The sequence below is a fragment of the Chiloscyllium plagiosum genome, chromosome 41 (genome assembly GCF_004010195.1).
Source record: "Chiloscyllium plagiosum isolate BGI_BamShark_2017 chromosome 41, ASM401019v2, whole genome shotgun sequence".
Taxonomy (NCBI): domain Eukaryota; kingdom Metazoa; phylum Chordata; class Chondrichthyes; order Orectolobiformes; family Hemiscylliidae; genus Chiloscyllium; species Chiloscyllium plagiosum.
This window is the reverse complement of record NC_057750.1, coordinates 8,476,964-8,498,509: the sequence shown is the minus strand read 5'-3', so window position 1 is coordinate 8,498,509 and position 21,546 is coordinate 8,476,964. Positions and strand designations below refer to the sequence as shown.

Sequence of the window (21,546 nt, the reverse complement as noted above, 5' to 3'; positions counted from 1 at the left end):
GGTAGGGTGGAAGGTGGGCACCAGGGGCGTTCTGTCCTTGTTGCGGTTGGAGGGGTTTGGTCTGAGGGCGGAGGTGCGGGATGTGGACGAGATGCATTGGGGGGCATCTTTAACCACGTGGGAAGGGAAATTGCGGTCTCTAAAGAAGAAGGCCGTCTGGTGTGTTCTGTGGTGGAACTGGTCCTCCTGGGAGCAGATACAGCATAGGTGGAGGAATTGGGAATATGGGATGGCATTTTTGAAAGAGTTAGGGTGGGAAGAGGTGTAATCCAGGTAGCTGTGGGAATCGGTGGGTTTGTAGAAAATGTCAGTGTCAAGTCGGTCGTCACTGATGGAGATGGAGAGGTCCAGGAAGGGGAGGGAGGTGTCAGAGATGGTCCAGGTAAATTTAAGGTCAGGGTGGAATGTGTTGGTGAAGTTGATGAACTGCTCAACCTCCTCGCGGGAGCACCAGGTGGAACCTCCCAGCCTTAATATTTCAGTGAAACCTCCCAGCCTTAATATTTCATTCCCCTTGCAATAAATGACAAAGACCAGTCTGTGTGAGATTTGGAGAGTGGAAATGCTGCTGAACTGAATGGTCATTCCTTCCTCTATTTGTGTTCTTGTGCAGCAGTGGGAATCCATTTCATTTTGGGAAGAGGTCAGTAATGATGAGCTTGTGGCAAATGCTGTGTAAATGGAATGTGCACATTAAATAAACTGCACTTATGGCAATGATCCTTCACAATTTATTTTCCTATCTCATTAAGGTGAGAGTGGTGGGACATTCTGCAGGAATAGAATGTTTTTCTGTAGCTTGAGCCTGTTTCAAAAAAATCTTGTCAGGAACAGAACAGGCTGTAATCAGAATACTGTAGGATAGAACTGGGAGGGAACACTATACAAGAAAGGCAAAGCTGGCTGAGAGTCTTTCCCTGAGACAAAGGAGGTCTGAGGAGTGACTTTAGGGAGGTTTTTAAGACTACAAAGGGATTTGATAAGGTAGATGCAGGGTAGATGGTACACTCTCCATGATGGTGCATCAACTTATCAAAGTCAATCTACTAATCAATCAATACTGCTTTTATCATGCAATATGAAGTGTTACTCCCTTTGAAATTTGGCATTCTTGCATCTGTATGGATGTACAATACACAAAGCTTTGATGCACACACTCTTCCAGAAATAATCATGCTTTCATTTGTGAGGCAGACCAACCCAAGATGACGATCACTAACGCAGGAATTCCTCGAATTATGTGAATGACTTCCATTTTGGAGCCTGTTTGCAAGTCAATTTGTATGCAGATTGGGACACAATGCAGGACAATATAAAATCGCCACTTTTAAGTACAAGAAATGTTTATATATCAGGTCTGTAAAATGAAACCCCTCACACGAGATCCTGTTCACAAGTAAGAGCATTTGTAAGTTGGACGTTCATAAATTGGGGACCTCCTGTAAATCTATTTGAGGATAATCTTTTTTGTGTGGCGTCTCATGGTGCCTGAGTGACATGGACTTTGGGGCAGAATTGGGTGAGGGGGCTGATGAGGCCTATCTGGATATCAGGAGCATTTTTTTTTGCTTCTGCCAAGCGATCAGGTGAGTGTCTCAATAGACCGGGCCAGGTGGGGGGGAGGAAGAGTTGTCAATTTATGAAGATTATAATTTGTTAACTGTCTCATTAATACTGTAAACTGCTTCAATAATATTCAGCGTCCTATCTTCCTGCCAAACAGGCCTGCCTGTCACTCACCACCAAACAGCAGCTCAGGGATCGATCCATGGGCAGGAACCTCAATCATCCCTCATCCATGGACACTGGCAGCCAACATGTGCCAACCTTTCACGATCCTGATGGGCTCTCTCCCATCCACAGGCAGGAGGCACGGAGCTACAGTCCAGAGGGCAATACCACCAAGGATTTGCGCTAAGGGACAGGTGCCCAGTTGACTAATTAAACCAGGCTGCTTGCTCTCTCAGCTCCTGTTCACTGAGCACCCCCCTGCATAGGTAGATCTTCAGCCTGCGCCAAAGGCCATCACATTAGTATTACATGATGTGCTATTTTGCACAAGCAGACTGTTGACCATCAAGGACCCGTCCGGTGTCAGTCAGTCATCCACCTGGGCATAAACAGTGTTGAAATATCAACTGACCGAGAGCAAATAGAGAAACAGTTTGAAGTGACTGAATGGCCTTCTCCTGCCCCTGTAACTTGATAATAGGTCTTAAAAGGAAAATGGAAAGGTATTTGCAAAAAGAAACTTGTGTAAAGAAAGGGCAGAGAAATAAGGCTAAGTGGAAAGCTGCCAACAAGCCACCAAGTTTCAAAAATAACTCATTAGCTGATTAAATATTGGAAGACTGTAGACATTATTTCAGTCCTCGCTCCAAATCCTGTTTCCCAGCTACCAACTCCATCCCTCTCCAAGAACAATCCAAGATTAAGGCAGTATTTTTGTAACCTTGGTGTCATATTTGACCCTAGCAGAACTCCAACCTCATTTATTTCCACCTCCATCACAGCACACAGCTTTGCCCCTTTTCTGTCCACCTGCTGAATCTCTCACTCAGCCCTCTCTCATAGTCATAGAACAATACAGCATGGATCTTTAGTCTGGGCTATCCCTGACCACTCCTGACTGTTGTCCCATGTTCTATACCCTTTTAAACTTGAGGTCATCCAAAATGCAGCTGGCTGTGTCATAACTCGCACTCAGTTGCGTTCCTCTATCAGCCCATGCGCTGGTTCCTGATCAAGCAGCATACAAACACAGAAGAATAGGTCACTTGACCCTTCCAACCTACTTCCCCCATTCAATATGATCTTGGCTGATCTGATTGTAAGGTCAGCTCAGCCTCATTTTTGCATATCCTCTGATAATGCTTGGTTATCATGAAACTCTCTCAATCTGCCTTAAAAATAGATTGATAGAGTTGTACACATGGAAACAGACCCTTCAGTCAAACTCGTCTGCACTGACCATATATCTTAAATTAATCTAGTCCTATTTGTCAGCGTTTTGCCCATAACCCTCAAAACTCTTCCTACTCATGTACCCATCCAGATGCCTTTTAAATGCTGTAATTGCACCAGCCGCCACCACTTCCTCTGGCAGCTCATTCCATGCTCGCACCACCTTCTGTGTGAAAACATTACCCATAGGTCCCTTTTAATTCCTTCCCCTCTCACCTTAAACCTATGCCCTCTAGTTTTGGACTTCCCTACCTTGGAAAAAAGACCTCGGCTATTCACCTTATCCATGCCCCTGATGATTTTTATAACCCTCTATCAGCCTGCAGGTAAAATAGCCCCAGCCCAGTCAGCCTCACCTATAGCTCACTCTCCACCCCAGCAACATTCTTTGGATTTTTTTCTGCACCCTTTCGACTTTAACAATATCTTTCCTGTAGCAGGGAGACCAAAATTGAACACAGTATTCCAAAAGTGGCCTAACCAATGTCGTGTACAGCCGTAACATGACAGCTCAATTCCTATACTCAATGCACTGATCAATAAAGGCAAGTGTACCAAATGCCTTCTTCATCTTCAAGGAACTATGAATCAGCATCCCAAGGTTTCTTTGTTCAACAACACACTCAATTAAGTATAGGTCTGCACTGATTTGTCTTACCAAAATACAACACCTCACACTTATCTAAATTTAACTCCACCTGTCACTCCTTGGCCCATTGGTTCATCTGATCAAAGTCCTGGTGAACTCTGAGATAACCTTTCTCACTGTGCACTACAACAACAATTTTAGTGTCACCTGCAAACTTACTAACCGGTCCTCCTACATTCACATCTAAATCATTTATCTGAATGACAAAAGGCAGTGGACCCAGCACTGATCTTTGCAGCACACTGCTGGTCACAGGATTCCAGTCCAAAAAAAAAAGCCTCCACCACCACCCTGTTTCCTACCTTCAATTCAATTTTGCATCCAAATGGCTAGCTCTCCCTGGGTTCATATGATCTAACTTTGCTAACCAGTCGATCATGCGGAACCTTCTCATACGCCTTGATGAAGTCCACAGAGACAACGTCCACGGCTCTGCCTTCATGTTTGTCATCTCTTCAAAAGATTCAATAAAGTTAGTGAGACACTATTTCCCACACACAAAGCCATGTTGACGGTCCCTAATCAGTCCTTTTCAAATACATGCAGACCTTGTCCCTGAGAATCCTCTCCAACAACTTACCCACCACAGACATCAGGCACACCGGTCGATAGTTTCCTGGCTTTTCCTTACCATCTTTCTTAAATAATAGCCACCACATTAGCCAACCTCCATTCTTCCAGCATGTCACCAGTGGCTATTGATGATACAAATATTTCAGCAAGGGGCCCAGCAATCACCCCCCCCCCCCCCAGCTTCCCACAAAGTTCTGGGACAGACCTGACCAGGTCCCGGGAATGTATCCACCTTTATGCATTTTAAAACATCTAGCATCTTCTCCTCTGTAATATGAATACTTTTCAAGATATCGCTGTTTAATTCTTCAAGTTGTCCAGCTTCCATATCTTCACCACAGTAAATACTGATGGAAAATATTTAAAATTCTACATCCACTGTCTTTTGAGGAAGGGAATCCCAAAGATTCACAACCCTCTGTGAGAAAAAGGTAGCATCCTCTGTTTCAAATGGCCAACACCTTCATTTCAAACAATGACCCCTAGTTCTAGATTCCATAACAAAAAACATCCTTCCACATCTAGTCTCCTCAGGATTGAATATCTTGATATCAAAATTCTAACCCTCATTTTCAAATCCTTCCATGGCCACATCCTCCCTATCTCTGTAATCCTCTCAATGCACATAACCCTTCAAGATCTCTGTGTTCTTCTAATCTTGATCTCCGCTCTTCTACCATTCTAGTCTCCGCTCTCCTATCATCCTGGTCTCATCATCCCTACTTTAATCATGAATGGCAGATCCTCAGCTCTGCAATACTCTCCCTACAGCTCTCCACCTTTCTGTCTCCTCCTTTAAGATACTTTAAAACCTACCACTTTGAAATAATTTATAGCCACCTGGCCTAATATATCCTCATGTGACTCGGTATCAAATTTTATTTCATAACATTTAAGTGAAGACACTTGGACATTTTGTTAAAGGCGTTATATACAGGGCACATTTTGTTGCCAGTGACGGCCATTACATCCTCTGGGGACTGTTTTTATTCATTCACAGAATGTTGGCCAGACCAACGTTTATTGCCCATCTCGAATTTCCTGTTGAGAAGGTGGTGGTTAGCTGCCTTCTTGAATCGCTGAAGTCTGTGTGGTGTAGAGACACTCACAATGCCATCAGGAAGGGAGTACAGGATTTTGACCCAGCAACACCGAAGGTATGGTGATGTATTTTCAATTTGAGAGGATGAGTGGCTTGGAGGACAACTTGCAGAGGATGGTGTTCCCATGTATCTGCTGTCCTGGTCCTCCTAGATGAAAGTGGTTGTGGGTTTGGAAGGTGCTGCCTGAGCATCTTTGGTGCATTTCTGCAGTGCATCTTGTAAATAGTATACACTGCTGCCACCGAGCATTGGTAGTGGAGGGAGTGGATGTTTGTGGATGTGGTCTCAATCAAGTGAACTGCTTTGTCTTGGATGGTGTAGAGCTTCTTGAGTGTGGTCAGAGGTGCACCCATCCAGGCAAGTGGGAAGTATTCCATCACTTGTGCCTTATCGATGGTGGACAGGCTTTGAGAGGTGAGTTACTCACTGCAGGATTCCCTACCTCTGACCTGTTCTTGTAGCCACCATATTTAAAGGGTTGGTCCAAATTCAGATTCTGGACAATGGTACACCACCCCACCCCCACCAAGATGCTGATCCTACAAGTGTGAAAGATGCAACACAAGCACTAGCTTGTATTCCAGAGTCATGTGGTGGAATCAGCAGCAGTAAGTACCTATCATAAAATGAAACTACAACAGAAGCTGGGTGATACTGTCACAGCATTTGCAATGTTTCACTGAAGGTATCTGTTGTGCAGGCAGGCTGTTCCCCCTTTTCTTTAAACTCCTTTTTAATTGCATGTTCCGAATTTGCATACGGAGACATCACAGCTGTGTGTTTACAGTACATAACACTCCTAATAGCTTTGTCCTTAGGCAATTAAGAGCTGTTGTTCAAGGCTATCATTAACCAACACAACATCAATGAATGCTCCACCTACTCTGTTTTTTGGGGTTTTTTTTCAAGCAATTATGCCTAATTATATGTTAAACAGACAATGTACGTCTTGTTCAGCAGGATGAACACACATGCATGTATGGAGGGTATTTATGTATATGTGCATGCACATTGTGACAATGTGACTGTATTTCTTTCTCACCTTCTGTCCATATGACTGCCCAGTCAGTTTTGCTGTTCATACCTATGCTCAAGGATGGCACAAGTGCTGAAAAGCTACTAAATTCGCAGCCTGCTCCAATTCCAACATAAAACACTTCAGAATCCCAACACAGTAACCCAACCGGGCAACATCAAAGGATAGAAACGACTCATGGGCATCATTTGGATGCCACTTTAAAATGAGGGCACCATTTCCTCTCTGAGCTGGACTTATTTAATCCCTCATTCTGGATTAGTGGTGCTGGAAGAGCACAGCAGTTCAGGCAGCATCCAAGGAGCTTCAGCACCACTCTCTGTGCCTTGCCCAATAATCACAGCATCATTATGATGCCAATGAAGGCCATTCAACCCAGTGCATCTGCATTGGCTCTCCAAATACGATTCACAGCTATCTCCCGGTATCCTACCTTTTCCCCATATCCCTGCACACCATTTCTACTCAAATAATTAGCCAACACTATCTTAAATGTCTCAAATGAATCTGCATCTACCACATCTCCAGGCAATGCATTCCAGACCTTAACTACTCACTGTGTGAAAAAGCTTTTCTCCTCACATCATCCTTGCGTCTTTTGCAAATCGGTCTCAAATTGTGCCCTCTTTTTCTCAATCCTTTTGAGTGGGAGGAGTTTCTCCCTATCTACTCTGTCCAACTCGCTCAAAACTTCCTTCAAATCTCCTCTTAGCCTGCAACTGGGGAAAAGAAAAACATCAGCCATTATCTCTTTGTGGGAGGTCTCTGTGTGTACATTGACTGCTGTATACCATCAATTACAAACATTCACTTCAGACACAAACACTCATTGGTTGTATTGTCATAGCGAAAGGTGTTATGTCAATACAAGTCTTGCTTTTTGTACTGTCTTCATCCATTCATCTCTCAGCTGAGCCGCTGGACTACAACATCTTTAGGGAACCGCTCTGAAGTACATTCAGGAGGTTCATTCAAAATTAGCAAGGAATTAGGCCAGAGGAGCAGATACTCAGAGGAACAATAAATGGATCGGTGAGGGGGATGTGGTGATCTTTAATTGGGGGTTTTGGAGGAGAAAGGCTGGTGGGGTAAGGAGAGACCAATTCCTGAGCACAGGACGAAAATGTTTAAAGTATTGCCCTCCAAGAATGGGGCAGCACAGTGGTTCAGTGGACAGTGCTGCTGTCTCACATCACCAGGGACCCACATTCGATTCCAGCCTGGGGTGACTGTCCATGTTTCCCTACCGTGGCTGTGTGGGTTCCTCCCACAGTCTAAAATGTGCAGGTTAGGTGGATTGGTCATGATAAATTGCCAATAGAGTTTAAAGATGTGCATGCTAAGTGAATTGGCCACAGGAAATGCAGTGTTAGAGGGATAGGTTAGCGGGTGAGTCTGGATGGGATGTTCTTCGGAGGGGCAGTGTGGACTCAATGGCCCACACAATGTAGGGATTCTATGATTTTAAGAATAGGTTGAACAGGAATATGCTGGAGGCATAAGAGACAGCATTGAGAGAAAGAGAATGACAGAAAATTAGTTCCGGGCTACATCATATTCCCAGTGCAGAACGTAAGGTCTGAATTCAGCCTCATAATCTGTATTCCTGATGCCCACAGTGGGATGTTTGCTGTTGAGGTTAATAAGCCTTAGGAAGAGAACTAACAGCTCTGATGCCTTAGCTATGTCCCAGGGAAGGTGGTGGCTGCAGACGGGGAGCCTTCAAGGGTTATGTTGAAAAAAAATGCTTTAATTCTTTTTTAAAATAATTTGGTTTTAGCCGGACCAACTGTCTCACACCCCACTTTCCACAATATGGTTAAAAAATAGACATTAGGGAGAGGAGGTCACCATAACATAGCATGAACAGCCAAGTTTCTGGTATTGAGACTGGTTCTAATCCAATAAGGGGTACGTAGGGTTCCAAGGGATCGATTGTGTTAGTGGACTCTCTAGTCCGAGGTACAGACAGACGTTTCTGTGGCCAGCAACAAAAAATCAGAATGGTGTGTTGCTTCCTGGTGTCAGGATCAAGGATGTCTCAGAGAGGGTGCAGAATGTTCTCACGGGGGAAAGGGACTAGCAGGAGGTTATTGTCCACATTGGAACTAATGACATATGAAGGGAAAAGGTTGAGATTCTGAAGGGAGATTACAGAGAGTTAGGCAGGAATTTAAAAAGGAGGTCCTCGAGAGTAGTAATATCTGGATTACTCCCGGTGCTACGAGCTAGTGAGGGCAGGAATGGGAGGATAGAGCAGAAAACTGCATGGCTGAGGAGCTGGTGGATGGAAGAAGGATTCACATTTTTGGATCATTGGAAGCTCTTTTGGGGTAGAAATGACCTGTACAAGAAGGACAGATTGCACCTAAATTGGAAGGGGACTAACATTCTGGCAGGGACATTTGCTAGAGTTGCTCAGGAGGATTTAAACTAGTGAGGAAAGGGATCAATCTGAGACTGGTACAGATGACAACAGAAGCAAGTCAAACTGTCAGGGCAGGCAGGAACAAAGTAGAGAACAAGGTAGAACTGATAAGTTAAACTGCATTTATTTCAATGCAAGGGGTCTAACAGGGAAGGCAGAGAAACTTAGGGCATGGTTAGGAACATGGGACTGGGATTTCATAGCAATTACAGAAACATGGCTCAGGGATGGGCAGGACTGGCAGCTTAATGTTCCAGGATACAAATGCTACAGGAAGGATAGAAAGGGATGCAAGAGAGGAGGGAGAGTGGTGTTTTTGATAAGCTTTACAGTTGTACTGAGGGAGTATGTTCCCGGAAATACATCGAGGGAAGTTACTTGGGTGGAACTGTTAAATAAGAAAGGAATGATCGCATTACTGGGATTGTATTACACACCCCCTATAGTCAGAGGGAAACTGAGAAACAAATTTGTAAGGAGATCTCAGCTATCTGTAAGAATAATAGGGGTGGTTATGGTAGGGGATTTTAACTTTCCAAACATCGACTGGGACTGCCATAGTGTTAAGAGTTTAGATGGAGAGGAATTTGTTAAGTGTGTACAAGAACATTTTCTGATTTAGTATGTGGATGTACCTACCAGAGAAGGTGCAAAACTTGACCTATTCTTGGGAAATAAGGCAGGGCAGGTGACTGAGGTGTCAGTGGAGGAGCACTTTGGGTCCAGCGACCACACTTCTATTAGCTTTAAAATAGTGATGGAAAAAGATAGACCAAATCTAAAAAGTTGAAGTGCTAAACTGCAGAAAGGCCAATTTTGACAGTATTAGGCAAGAACTTTCAAAAGCTGCTTGGGGGCAGATGTCACAGGTAAAGGGAAGGCTGGAAAATGAGAAGTCTTCAGAAATGAGATAATGAGAGTCCAGAGAAAGTATATTCCTGTTAGGGTGAAAGGAAAGGCTGGTAGCTATAGGGAATGCTGGATGACTGAAGAAATTGAGGGTTTGGTTAAGAAAAAGAAAGAAGTTTATATCAGGTATAGACAGGATAGATCGAGTGAATCTTTAGAAGAGTATAAAGGCGGTAGGAGTATACTTAAGAGGGAAATCAGGAGGGCAAAAAGGGGACATGAGATAGCTTTAGCAAATAGAGTTTAGGAGAATCCAAAAGGTTTTTACAAATACATTCAGGATAAAAGGGTAATTAGGGAGAGAATAAGGCCCCTCAAAGATCAGCAAGGCGGCCTTTTGTGTGGAGCCGCAGGAGCTGGGGGAGATGCTAAACGAGTATTTTTTATCAGTGTTTACTGTGGAAAAGGATGTGGAAGATATAAAATGTGGGAAACAGATAGTGACATCTTGAAAAATGTCTATATTACAGAGGAGGAAGTTCTGGATGTCTTGAAATGCATAAAAGTTGATAAATCCCAGGAACTGACAGTGTACTCTAGAAATCTGTGGGAAGCTAGGGAAGTGATTGCTGGGCCTCTTACTGAGATATTTGCATCATCGATAGTCACAGATGAGGTGTCAAAAGACTGGAGGTTGGCTAATGTGGTGCCACTGTTTAAGAAAGGTGGTAAGGACGAGTCAGGGAACTATAGACCATGTGAGCCTGACATTGGTGGTGGGCAAGTTGTTGGAGGAAATCCTGAGGGACAGGATGTTCAAGTATTTGGAAAAGCAAGGACTGATTAGGGATAGTCAACATAGCTTTGTGCATGGAAAATCATGTCTCACAAACTTGAATTGAGTTTTTTGAGGAAGTAACAAAGAGGTTTGATGAGGGCAGAGCTGTAGATGTGATCTAAATGGCCTTCAGTAAGGCATTCAACAAGGTTTGCGTTGGGAGACTGGTTAGCAAGGTTAGTTTTCATGGAATACAGGGAGAACTCGCCATTTGGATACAGAACTGGCTCGAAGGTAGAAGACAGAGGGTGGTGGTGGAGGGTTGTTTTTCAGTCTGGAGGCCTATGACCAGTGATGTGCCACAAGGATCTGTGCTGGGTTCACTACTTTTCATCATTTACATAAATGATTTGGATGTGAACGTAAGAGATATAGTTAGTAAATTTGCAGATGACACCAAAATTGGAGGCATAGAGGATAGCGAAGAAGGTTACCTCAGATTACAACGGGATCTTAATCAGATGAGCCAATGGGCTGAGACATGGCAGATGGAGTTTAATTTAGATAAACGTGAGGTCCTGCATTTTGGGAAAGCAAATCTTAGCAGGACTTATACACTTAATGGTAAGGTCCTAGGGAGCATTGCTGAACAAAGAGACCCTGGTGTGCAGGTTCATAGCTCCTTGAAAGTGGAGTCGCAGGTAGACAGGATAGTGAAGGCGGCGTTTGGTATCCTTTCCTTTATTGGTCAGAGTATTGAGTACAGGAGTTGGGAGTCATGTTGCAGTTGTACAGGATATTGGTTAGGCCATTGTTGGAATATTGCGTGCAATTCTGCCCTCCTTCTTATCAGAAAGATGTTGTGAAACTTAAACTGGTTCAGAAAAGATTTACAAGGATGTTGCCAGGGTTGGAGGATTTGAGCTGTAGGGAGAGGTTGAATAGGCTAAGGGTGTTTTCCCTGGAACGTCGGAGGCTGAGGGGTGACCTTATAGAGGTTTATAAAATCATGAGGGGCATGGGTAGGATAAATAGACAAAGTCTTTTCCCTGGGGTCAGGGAGTCCAGAACTAGAGGACATAGGTTTAGGGTGAAAGGGGAAAGATATAAAAGAGACCTAAGGGGAATTTTTTCAAGCAGAGGGTGGTACATGTATGGAATGAGCTGCCAGAGGAAGTGGTGGAGGCTAGTACAATTGCAACATTTAAAAGGCATCTGGATGGGTAGACGAATAGGAAGGGTTTGGAGGGATATGGGCCGGATGCTGGCAGGTAGGACGAGATAGAGTTGGGAATCTGGTCGGCACGGACAGGTTGGACCGAAGGGTCTGTTTCCGTGCTGTACATCTCTATGACTCTATTTGGCCCAAACTACGTTATTCTAAAGCAACAGGGCCAGTCCTCTAGACTTGCATGTTTATTTTTCTCAACGTGGTCACCCAATTTCTATCTTTTTTTATTCATTCATGTGCTATGTGTATCACTGGCTGGGCCAGCATTTCTTACCCATCCCTAACTACCCCTGAGAAGATGGCGGCTTGATCCGCTGCAGTTCTTGTGGAATAGGGACACCTGCAATGCTGTTAAGAAGAGAGTTCCAGGATTTTGACCTAGCAACACTGAAGGAATGATGACATAAATTTCCAAGTCAGGACTGTGAGTGGCTTAGAGGCAGATTTGTGGTTGACGATGTTCTCGTGTCTTTGTTCTATCAGACAGTAGAGGTCACAGGTTTGGAAGGTACTATCTAAGAATCCTCAGTGAATTGTTGCAACAAATGCCATAGATGTTTAAAGCAATGAAAGGAATTGAATTTTAATGATTTGAGGGACAAGGAGCCAACTGAGATTATTGGGTAAGGGAGAGGAGGACAGTGATGTAGCAAACTGGAGTCATATTATAGTTTAAAGTAGTAAATTCTGGAAGAAACTAAAGCATAGATAAAAGCTTCTTCATATGGGAGATGGAGATAAGTGAGGAGATGGGAGTTACTGGATAGAGGGATGTCATCCTTCTGACATCTTTCCGGAGTAACCATTAAAGGCATGCCCGGACTTGCAATCTGACAGGGCAACACTGCTATTGTTTTTGTGAATGGTTAGAGTCTGGACTTGGAAGTGTAGGACTAAAGAACAGGAACAGGCCATTAAGCCCTTTTGGCTACTTTTCCATTCAATGAAATCAGCTACTGCAACACCATCTACTTGTACTATCCTGATATCCCGTGATATTTTTCATATGTATAAATCTTTCAATCTCTATCTTGAATATCCTCAATGACTGAACCTGGGGCAGAGAATAGCAAAGATTCACTGCCCTCAGAGGGAAGAAATTCCTTCTCAGCTCAGTCCAAAATGGCCAACCCCTTATCCTGAGATTGTGTCCCTGAACAAAACACTAAAATCTTTGCCCTTCTTTTACTCTCCAGAAAAGACAGACACTGGGGCCAACTTATATCACCCATTCTGAGCATTTTCCCTGTTAAGTTGTTCAGCAAATCACCCTACGGATGACTGAATTCTACTCAAATTCTGTCTAAATTAAAGTGTTTTTTCCGTGCGGTTACAATGGGGTTTAAATAAAAAGAGTTGATTGCTTTTCACTCCTCCACTGTCATTCCAGCGAACACTAACAATTCAATCAAGGAAACAAGCCCATTTTAGTATCTCCACAACAAAACTGATGATAAATCACAACCTTGATGAGCGACCTATTTTATAGAGATCAGACATGAGGCAGCTGAAGCACTAACTGGAATCGGCAGCTGACGAGTCACTGGTCCAACAAAATGTTGAAAGTAATTGACTGCGCCTTTTAGCACAAGAGGAGTCTGTCAGGGCAGGTCTGGCTTCCCCTCCCCCATTAGTCCTGCAAGATTATTTTGTCCAGGCAGAGGATATCACTGGCTGGGCCAGTATTTACTACCCATCCCTAATTCTCTTGAGAAGGTAATGGGGAGCTGCCTCCTTGAATTGCTACAGTGCATGTGGTATAGGACACCCAAAATGCTGTTCGGGAGGAAGTTCCCATGCTTTGACCCATGGCACTGAAGGAATGTCAATATACAGTGGAGGTCTGCTATAAAGGAGTGATTGGGTCCCAAAATATATTCTAGACGGATCACATCAAAACTGCACCTCATTAATAAGAAACTTTTTATTTTTTCATTCATTCATGAGATATAGGTGAGGGGCATTTGTTGCCCATCCTTATTTGCCCCTTGAACGGAGTGATATGCCAGGACCATTTCTGACAGACAGTAACACAAATTGTTGGAGAAACTCAGCAGGTCTGGCAGCAACTATGGAGAGAGAAACAGAGTTAATGCTTTGAGTCCAGTGACCCTTCTTCAGAATTGATTGCAGCTAGGAAAAGATGGTATTTATACTGATGATGGGGGTGGGGAGAGGCAAATCGGTTAGCTGATAAGTGGGGACAGAGCACAGACAGAGAGAGAGAGATAGTTAGACAGACAAAGGGATGATTGATAGTAAGTCAGGGAAGAAGAAAAATTAAAAATACAGTTCTGAACAAGGGTCAGTGAACTCGAAACAATAACTCTGTTTTTCTCTCTCCACAGCTGCTGCCAGACTTGCTGAATTTCGTCAGCAACTTCTGTTGTTGTTTCAGATTTCCAGCATCCACAGTTCTGTGTTTCATTTTACCATTTCAGAGGGAGGTTAAGAGTTGATAAAATGTGGTGCTGAAAAAAGCACAACAGGTCAGGCAGCATCTGAGGAGCAAGAGAATCGACATTTCGGGCATTACCCTTCTTCAGGACAGAAAGGTCATGCCTTAAACCTCAACTCACTTGGTCCTCGAATGCTGCCTGACCTGTTGGTGCTCTTCCAGCAACACGCTTTATCAACTCTGACTCTCCAGCGTCTGCAGTCCTCACTTTCTCCTAGAGGGAAGTTAAGAGTCAATCTCATTGATGTAGGTCTGCAGTCACATGTAGACCAGGCTGGGTAAGGATAGCAGAATTCCTTTCCCTAAAGGGTATTAGTTGGTTGCCAGATTTTTACTGAATTTAAATGTCACCATCTACCACAGAGGGATGCAAACCATGTCCCAAGAACATTAGCCTGGGGCTCTTGATTATTAGACCAGTAACATATCAGTCAGCCACTGCCTAACTAGCAAAATAAGGATTTTGAATTCAAATTTGCTTCTTTTGGGAGCAAAAAGACCCCCATAGTTCAAGAGAATTTGTAACGGAATTCTGAGCAGTAGTTCTAAGTCAAGACAGTGTGCAACTTGGAGAGAACTTGTAGGGGAGATGGTCTCATGTATGTGCTGCCATTGTTTTTATAGGTGTTAGTGATCACAGGTCTGGAAGGTGCTGCCAAAGGAGCCTTGGTGAATTACTGCAGTTCATCCTGTAGATGGTACACACTGCTGCCACTGTGCATCAGTGACGGAGGAGGTGGTATTGAAGTTGGTGGTCAGTTAAGCCAGCTGCTTTGTCCTGGATGGTGGAAAACTTCTTGATCATTGTTTGAGTTGTGAATGTTTGGAATTCTCTATCCAAGAGGGTTGTGGATGGTCTATTGTTGAGTATATTTAGGTCTGGAACAGTCTTTTGGTGTCTCAGAATGGAGAGATGGCAAAAAAGTACAGTTGAAGCCTAACATCAGCAATGATTGTATTCAAAGGTACAGCAGGCTCGATGAGCCTGGGGTTGACTTTCCAAAATTGGCCCATAAAAATTAATGGACAAACCAAGTAAAAAAATTCTATAAGTGTTACAGAAAAATACTGGGTTACTTTTCCATCTTTTTTGTATATTAGTCATATTGAAGAGGGGAACAAAAAGGGATATTTGACAAAGTATTAAGAGTTACCCACCTTGATAATGAAGTGATTTTTCACACTTTCCCTTGGTGTGGTATCAACAGCTGTACAACACTTTTGTGTTTGCCATATCCCGAACATAACTCACACTAGGATCCCATTTATCCACCACCCCTGTGCTCCCTGAATTGCAATAATCCCCTGCCCTGAAACATCTTGGTTTTAAAATTCTCCTCCTCCTTTTCAAACCTCACCATGACCTCACCTGCTCCCGACCTCTGCGAGTTCCTCCAGACCTACAACCTTTGTAAACAGCTCTTCGATCTTCCAGTTCAGGTATCAAGCACATCCCTTAATCATTCAACCACTGGTGATATTATCCTCAAATGGCCAAGGCTCCCGAGCTCTGCAATTCCCTTCTTTAATATCTCCACCTCTCTTGCTTCCTTCAAGATTCATCTGGAACCTGATCCCTTTGACAAAGCTTTTGGCTACCTTTCCAAACGTCTTCAAATATGGCTCAGTGTCAACCTTTGATCACATTGCTGTGAAGGATCTTCAGGACTTTTACTGCTTTAAAGAATGATGTATAAATGCAAGCAACTGTGGTTTAGCTGATTTTGGTCATTAATTTTAAACTCAATTCATCCTCCAGAAACCTTGTGCATGTGTGTGGGATTGTGTATTTTGTGGATTTGTGCTTGTCATTGTGACTGTGCACATCATGGTGTTTATACAGACATTGTGTGCACGTTATGGTATCTGTGCGTGTCACTGCATATATGCATCGGTGTGTCTGCATGTCATTGGCTGTGCACAGGTCATTGCGACTGCATGATGTATCTGTGTGTCACTGCATCTGTACATAACATTGTGTCGGTATCATGGGTATATGAATAAGAAGGGTTTGGAGGGATATGAGCTGGGTGCTGGCAGATGGGACTAGATTGGGTTGGGATAGCTGGTCAACATGGCCAAGTTGGAGTGAAGGGTCTGTTTCCGTGCTGTACATCTCAATGACTCCATTTGCAATGGATCACCCTGGTCAACTGCATGTGTGCATCATTGCGACTACATGTCATTGTCTGTGCACTTCACTGCATGTGCTCACGTCATTGTATCTGTCCCTCTCTATAAGAATGGTGGTAAGCACAGTAAAAAGTGCCACCAGGCTCTTCACAACAGTATTATTAATCGAACTTCAACACTGAGTCACAGAAGATGACCAAATGTCTGGTCAAATAAGTAGTCTAGGTTTCAGGAGAGTATTTCAGAGTTTGGGCTTCAGGCAGCTGAGAGCAAGGCTATCAAAGGGTGCAGCAATTAAAATTTGGGATGCACAATTGACCAGGGTGATCCACTGCAGATGGAGTCATAGAGATGTACAGCACAGAAACAGACCCTTCAGTCCAACTTGGCCATGCTGACCAACTATCCCAACCAATCTAGTCCCACCTGCCAGCATCCAGCCCATATCCCTCCATACCCTTCCTATTCATATACCCATCTAGATGAGGCATCTCTCACAGGATGGAAAGAGCCATCATCATCCTTGCTTCTTTCTTCTCACTCAAATATTTTTGTCTATTCTTTCATGGGATGTGAACTTTGATGGCAAGACCAGCATTCATTGAAGATCCCTCATTGCCCTTGAACTGAGGGACTTGTTCGGCTATTTCAGAGGAAATTTAAGAATCAGTCAACATGGCTGTGTGTCTCTTCACGCCTGCTTGGCCGTTTAATAAAATCACAGTGCGAATTAAATTAACATGTGCCCATCTTAGTCACACCAAGGCCAATCTCTCTGGAGCAGACAATTCCAAAGACTCACACCTTCTTCACAAAGAATCTCATTCTCACAATTCAAAATTGCTGATCCCTTATCCTGAGACTATGACTCAAAGTTCTAGATTGTCCAACCAGTTGAGGAGACAGCCTTTCAACAGATACCCTGCCCAAGCCTCTCAGAATTTCACAACTTTCGCCAACGTCACCATCCAATCACCAGAGAGGATAGGCCCATTCTGCCCTAGCTTGCCATTGTTGGCTCAACATACCTTTTACAGAGATGTTAGGTGGGGGCCCCTCAATCCTCAGGTTCCATGGGGGATCCCCCAGATTGGCAAAGTCCCTCATCCGGAGGTAGCTGATGGTCAACCGGATGATGGAGGCCTTGTCCAGCTGGCTGGTGATAGCTCCCGGGAGTGGAAGCATCTTCGCCAATTCGTAGAACTCAAAGTTTTCTTTCCCCCGTCGAAAGCGAGCAGCATTGCGAGACTTCTCCTTCCGAAGGGCTTGCAAACTGGGAAAGAGGACAAAGACATTCTGTCATTAGATTTTCATTCCCTCACCATTCTAGACTGCTTCATCATTTTTTTATTCTTGTGCCCAAAGTCATTCTGGTTAAGGAGAATCCCTACTTATGTTGAATGAAACCATTAAACTCTCTCAGCATAACGCTCCCTCTACACTGACACACCCCATCAAAAAAACACACACACACGATACAGAACAGGATTAGATACAGAGTAAAACTCTCAAAACACTGTCCCCATCAAACACTTCCAAGACAGGAGCAGCTGGAAGTTCGAAACAGTATCTCTCCAACAAATAGTCCCAGATAATTGGAGGGATATGGGCCGGGTGCTGGCAGTTGGGACTAGATTGAGTTGGGATATCTGGTCAGCATGGACGGGTTGGACCGAAGGGCCTGTTTCCATGCTGTACATCTCTATGACTCTATATGAAACTCAACTCAGCTTGGGCAGTTACTAAACTCTGGATTCTGGAAGGCATTAGCACCCAGTTGCATTCGCTATTGCATGGAATGTATTTGAGCACCAGACTGGATTGGAGTGGACTCCATTAGTCCCAGTGAAGAACCATTGACACTCTCTGGCTCAGCAGCCAGGTAAAGAGTAGGTTTTTTGGGAGAGTAAAACAGAGGTGGGGAGTGTCAAAGGGTTCTAAGGGGGAAAGAACAAGTTCATTCCTAATGCTTCTAGCCGTCTGCAGTTTTAATTTTCTGCTTCTCACCACGTCTGTCCTCTTCCTTCCAATAAAGTTCAACTCCAGCTCAAGAAACAGAAATTTCATCTTCCTGTTAGACGCTTTGAAGACCCACAGACTCAATACTAAGTCCAACAATTTCAGATCATAACTTTGTTCTCCAGTTGTTTACAATTCCAGCTTCTGAACATTTGAAATACTGTTTACAATTTTGGACTCCTTACGTAAGGAGGGACATACTTTTTTTATTCTTTCATGAGAAGTGGATATCAAGCAAAACATTTATAACATAACATCAAAGGCAAAAAAAACATGCCCACCCATACTTTCCCTGAAACTGAGTCATTTCAGAGGGCAGTTTAGAGTCAACCACATTGCCATAGATCTGCAGTCACACATAAGTATGGCAAATTGAAGTTGGGTTTTTACATCAACCAACAATGGTCACCATCGGTCCAACTTTTAATTCACTGAATTCAAATTTTGCAATCTTCCATGGTGGTATTTGAACCCATGACCCCAGAACATGAGCCAAGGTCCTCTGGATTACTAGCCCAGTGACTTACCACCATGGATACAAAATTGGCTTTATGAGAGGAAGCAGAGCATAATAGTGGAAGGATGTTTGTCAGACTGGAGGCCTGTGACTAGTGAAGTGCCTCAGGAGTCGGTGCTGGGTCCTTTACTGTTTGTTATCTCTATCAATGATTTGAATGAGAATGTACAAGGCATGATTAGTAAGTTTGCTGACGACATTAAAATAGGCAGTATCATGGACTTAGAAGAAGAACTCAGAATCTCTACAGTGTGGAAACAGGCCCTTCTGTCCAACAAGTCCACACCAATGCTCCAAAGAGGTAACCCACATAGAACCATTCCCCTACCCTATATTTGCCCCTGACTAATGCACCTAACCTACACATCCCTGAATATTATGGGCAATTTAGCTTGGCCAATTCACCTAACCAGCACATCTTTGGATTGTGGGAGAAAAACGGGGCACTTGGAGAAAAACCATACAGACGTTGGGAGAATGTGCAAACTCCACACAGACAGACATTCGCCCGAGGTTAGGATCTAACCCGGGTCCCTGGCACTGTGAGGCAGCAGTGCTAACCACTGCGCCACTGTGCTGCCATCAAAGAGAAATATTATCAGAAATTGCAGCAGGACCTTGATCAGCTGGGGAAGTGTGCTGAAAAATGGCAAATGGAGTTTAATATAGATAAGTGTGAGGTCTTGCATTTTGGAAAGTCAAATCAAGGTAGGAGTTTCACGGTGAATGGTAGGGCCTTAAGGAGTGTAGTGGAACAGAAGGATCTTGGAGTTCAGGTTCACACTTCTCTGAAAATGGAGTCACAGATAGACAGGGCAGTGAAGAAAACATTTAGCACACTGGCCTCCATCAGTCAGGGCACTGAGTATCGAAGTTTAGAAATTATGTTGCAGTTATACAGCACATTGGTGAGGCTGCACTGAGAGTATTGTGCTCAGTTTGGGTCACCTTGTTATAGGAAGGATGCTATTAAACTGGAAAGAGTGCAGAAGACGTTTACAAGGATGTTAACTGGACTCAATAGTCTGAGTTATAGGGAGAGGTTGGGCAAGCTGGGACTTTTTTCTTTAGATTGCAGGAGACTGAGGGGGAACATTTAGATGTGTATAAGATATTGAGAGGGATGGATAGGGTGAGTGCACTCAGTCTATTTCCCAAGGTTGGGTATCAAGGACTCGAGGACACCGGTTTAAGGTTAGATGGGAAAGAATAAAAGGGAACCTGAGGGTGGTACGCATATGGAATGAGCTGCCAGCGGAAGTGGTTGAGGCAGGTACATTAACAACACTTAAAAGGAATTGGAACAAATACATGGATATGAAAAGATTAGAAGGATATGTGCAAAGTGCAGGAAAATGGGATTAGCATGGACGGACATTTTGATCAGCATGGACTAGTTTGGGCCAAAGGGCCCGTCTCTATGCCATCAACCTTCTCCATTTGCAAAGGAAGCTATTCAGAGAAAGTTCATTCGACTGACTGCTGGGATGAAGGGAGTTTTGCTTTCGAGGAGAGGTCAGGCAGGTTGGGGCTTGTAGTCATTGGAATTTTGAAGAATGAGAGATGATCTTATTAAAGGCATACAAGTTTGAAGGGGCTTAACAGGATGGATACTAAGAGGATGTTTTCTTTCGTGGGGATGCAATCAAGAACTACGGTAAACCCATTTAAAATAGAAATGATGAGAAATTTCTTCACTCAGAGGGATATTAGCCTTTGGAATTCCCTTTCAGAGGCTTCAGGATCGCCAAATATATTCAAACCCGAGTTAATTGATGAGAGAGTCCAACGTTTGGAGGACAAGTGTGGATAAAGGGAATTATACTTTATTTCGGAGACTAGCTGCTGAACATGTTGATCACCATTGAACTGAAGACCGGGTAATAAGTCTCCAGGTAAAAGCACCCTCGACGACCACCCTATAGTTATGTTCAATAAAAACCTGTGACTGTTCACTCACAAAACAGTCAATCCCAGATTATGACAATGGACGAGCAGGCTCGACGGGCTGAATGGCCTCCTTCAGCCCTTATATTCATTCACGCCATCGCCTTCTCTTCGTTTTTTTTCCTGACCTCCCACCATCACCCCCTCTTCAATGTAATTCCTCGTGTTTTCCAGTCCCCTCTTCATCACAGCACTCCCCTCTTGCTTAAACCCATTTGCTCCCAGTTCGGAGAGGGGGCAAAAAAGGCGCGAACTCGTCAGTCTCGCTCGCTTGCCGTCGATGCTGGCCCAACGGCTGAGCACTTCCAGAATCTTCCATCAGTACGCGCATTTCCCCCCTCCACCGAACGACAGAGGCCTCACGCGTGGAGTGAATGTTTGAAGGAAGCAGTAAAACATCGGAAACGTATGGAGTGTTGGCCAGGTGGGTTTTAGGAAACAAGTTTGAAATAAAAACAGAATATGCTGGAGAAACTCAGCAGGTCTGGCAGATCTGTGGAGACAGAGGGAAAAGCAAACACTTCGGGGCCACAGACTATGCACCAGAACGCGCAATGTTTCTGTTTTTATTCAGATTTCCAGTACCCGCAGCTCTTTGGCTTTTCTCTTTTTCGAAATGTCGATAGTTGGCTTCTTGCCAGGAAGGGACATAAACCATTATAATATTTACACAGCTGCAGGGGGAGAGAGAGAAAAATAATACTGAGTGGAATGTGTAAAGACTGCCCGGGGTCGCTTCTTCTGGCATTGAATTCCAAAAGTAAACTGTACGAAGTAGCTTCAGAAACACTCACTCCAAATCGCTGTGACCAGAATAGACAACTGTATGTGGAAAATGGTATTAAATCAGATAACAGATGC

The 21,546-nt window shown here is 43.9% G+C and overlaps 1 protein-coding gene across 5 annotated transcripts in view; it reads right to left on the bottom strand.

Annotated features, from left to right (window-relative positions):
* The window catches only part of LOC122542817 (neuronal PAS domain-containing protein 3-like), a 433,604-nt gene that overhangs the window by 277,164 nt on the left and 134,894 nt on the right, over nt 1-21,546 (bottom strand). For all 5 annotated transcript variants that reach the window (XM_043680887.1, XM_043680884.1, XM_043680886.1 and 2 more), the window contains one exon: nt 17,231-17,475. In XM_043680887.1, the coding sequence (XP_043536822.1) occupies nt 17,231-17,475 (245 nt within the window). The remainder of the gene's footprint in view (nt 1-17,230; nt 17,476-21,546) is intronic.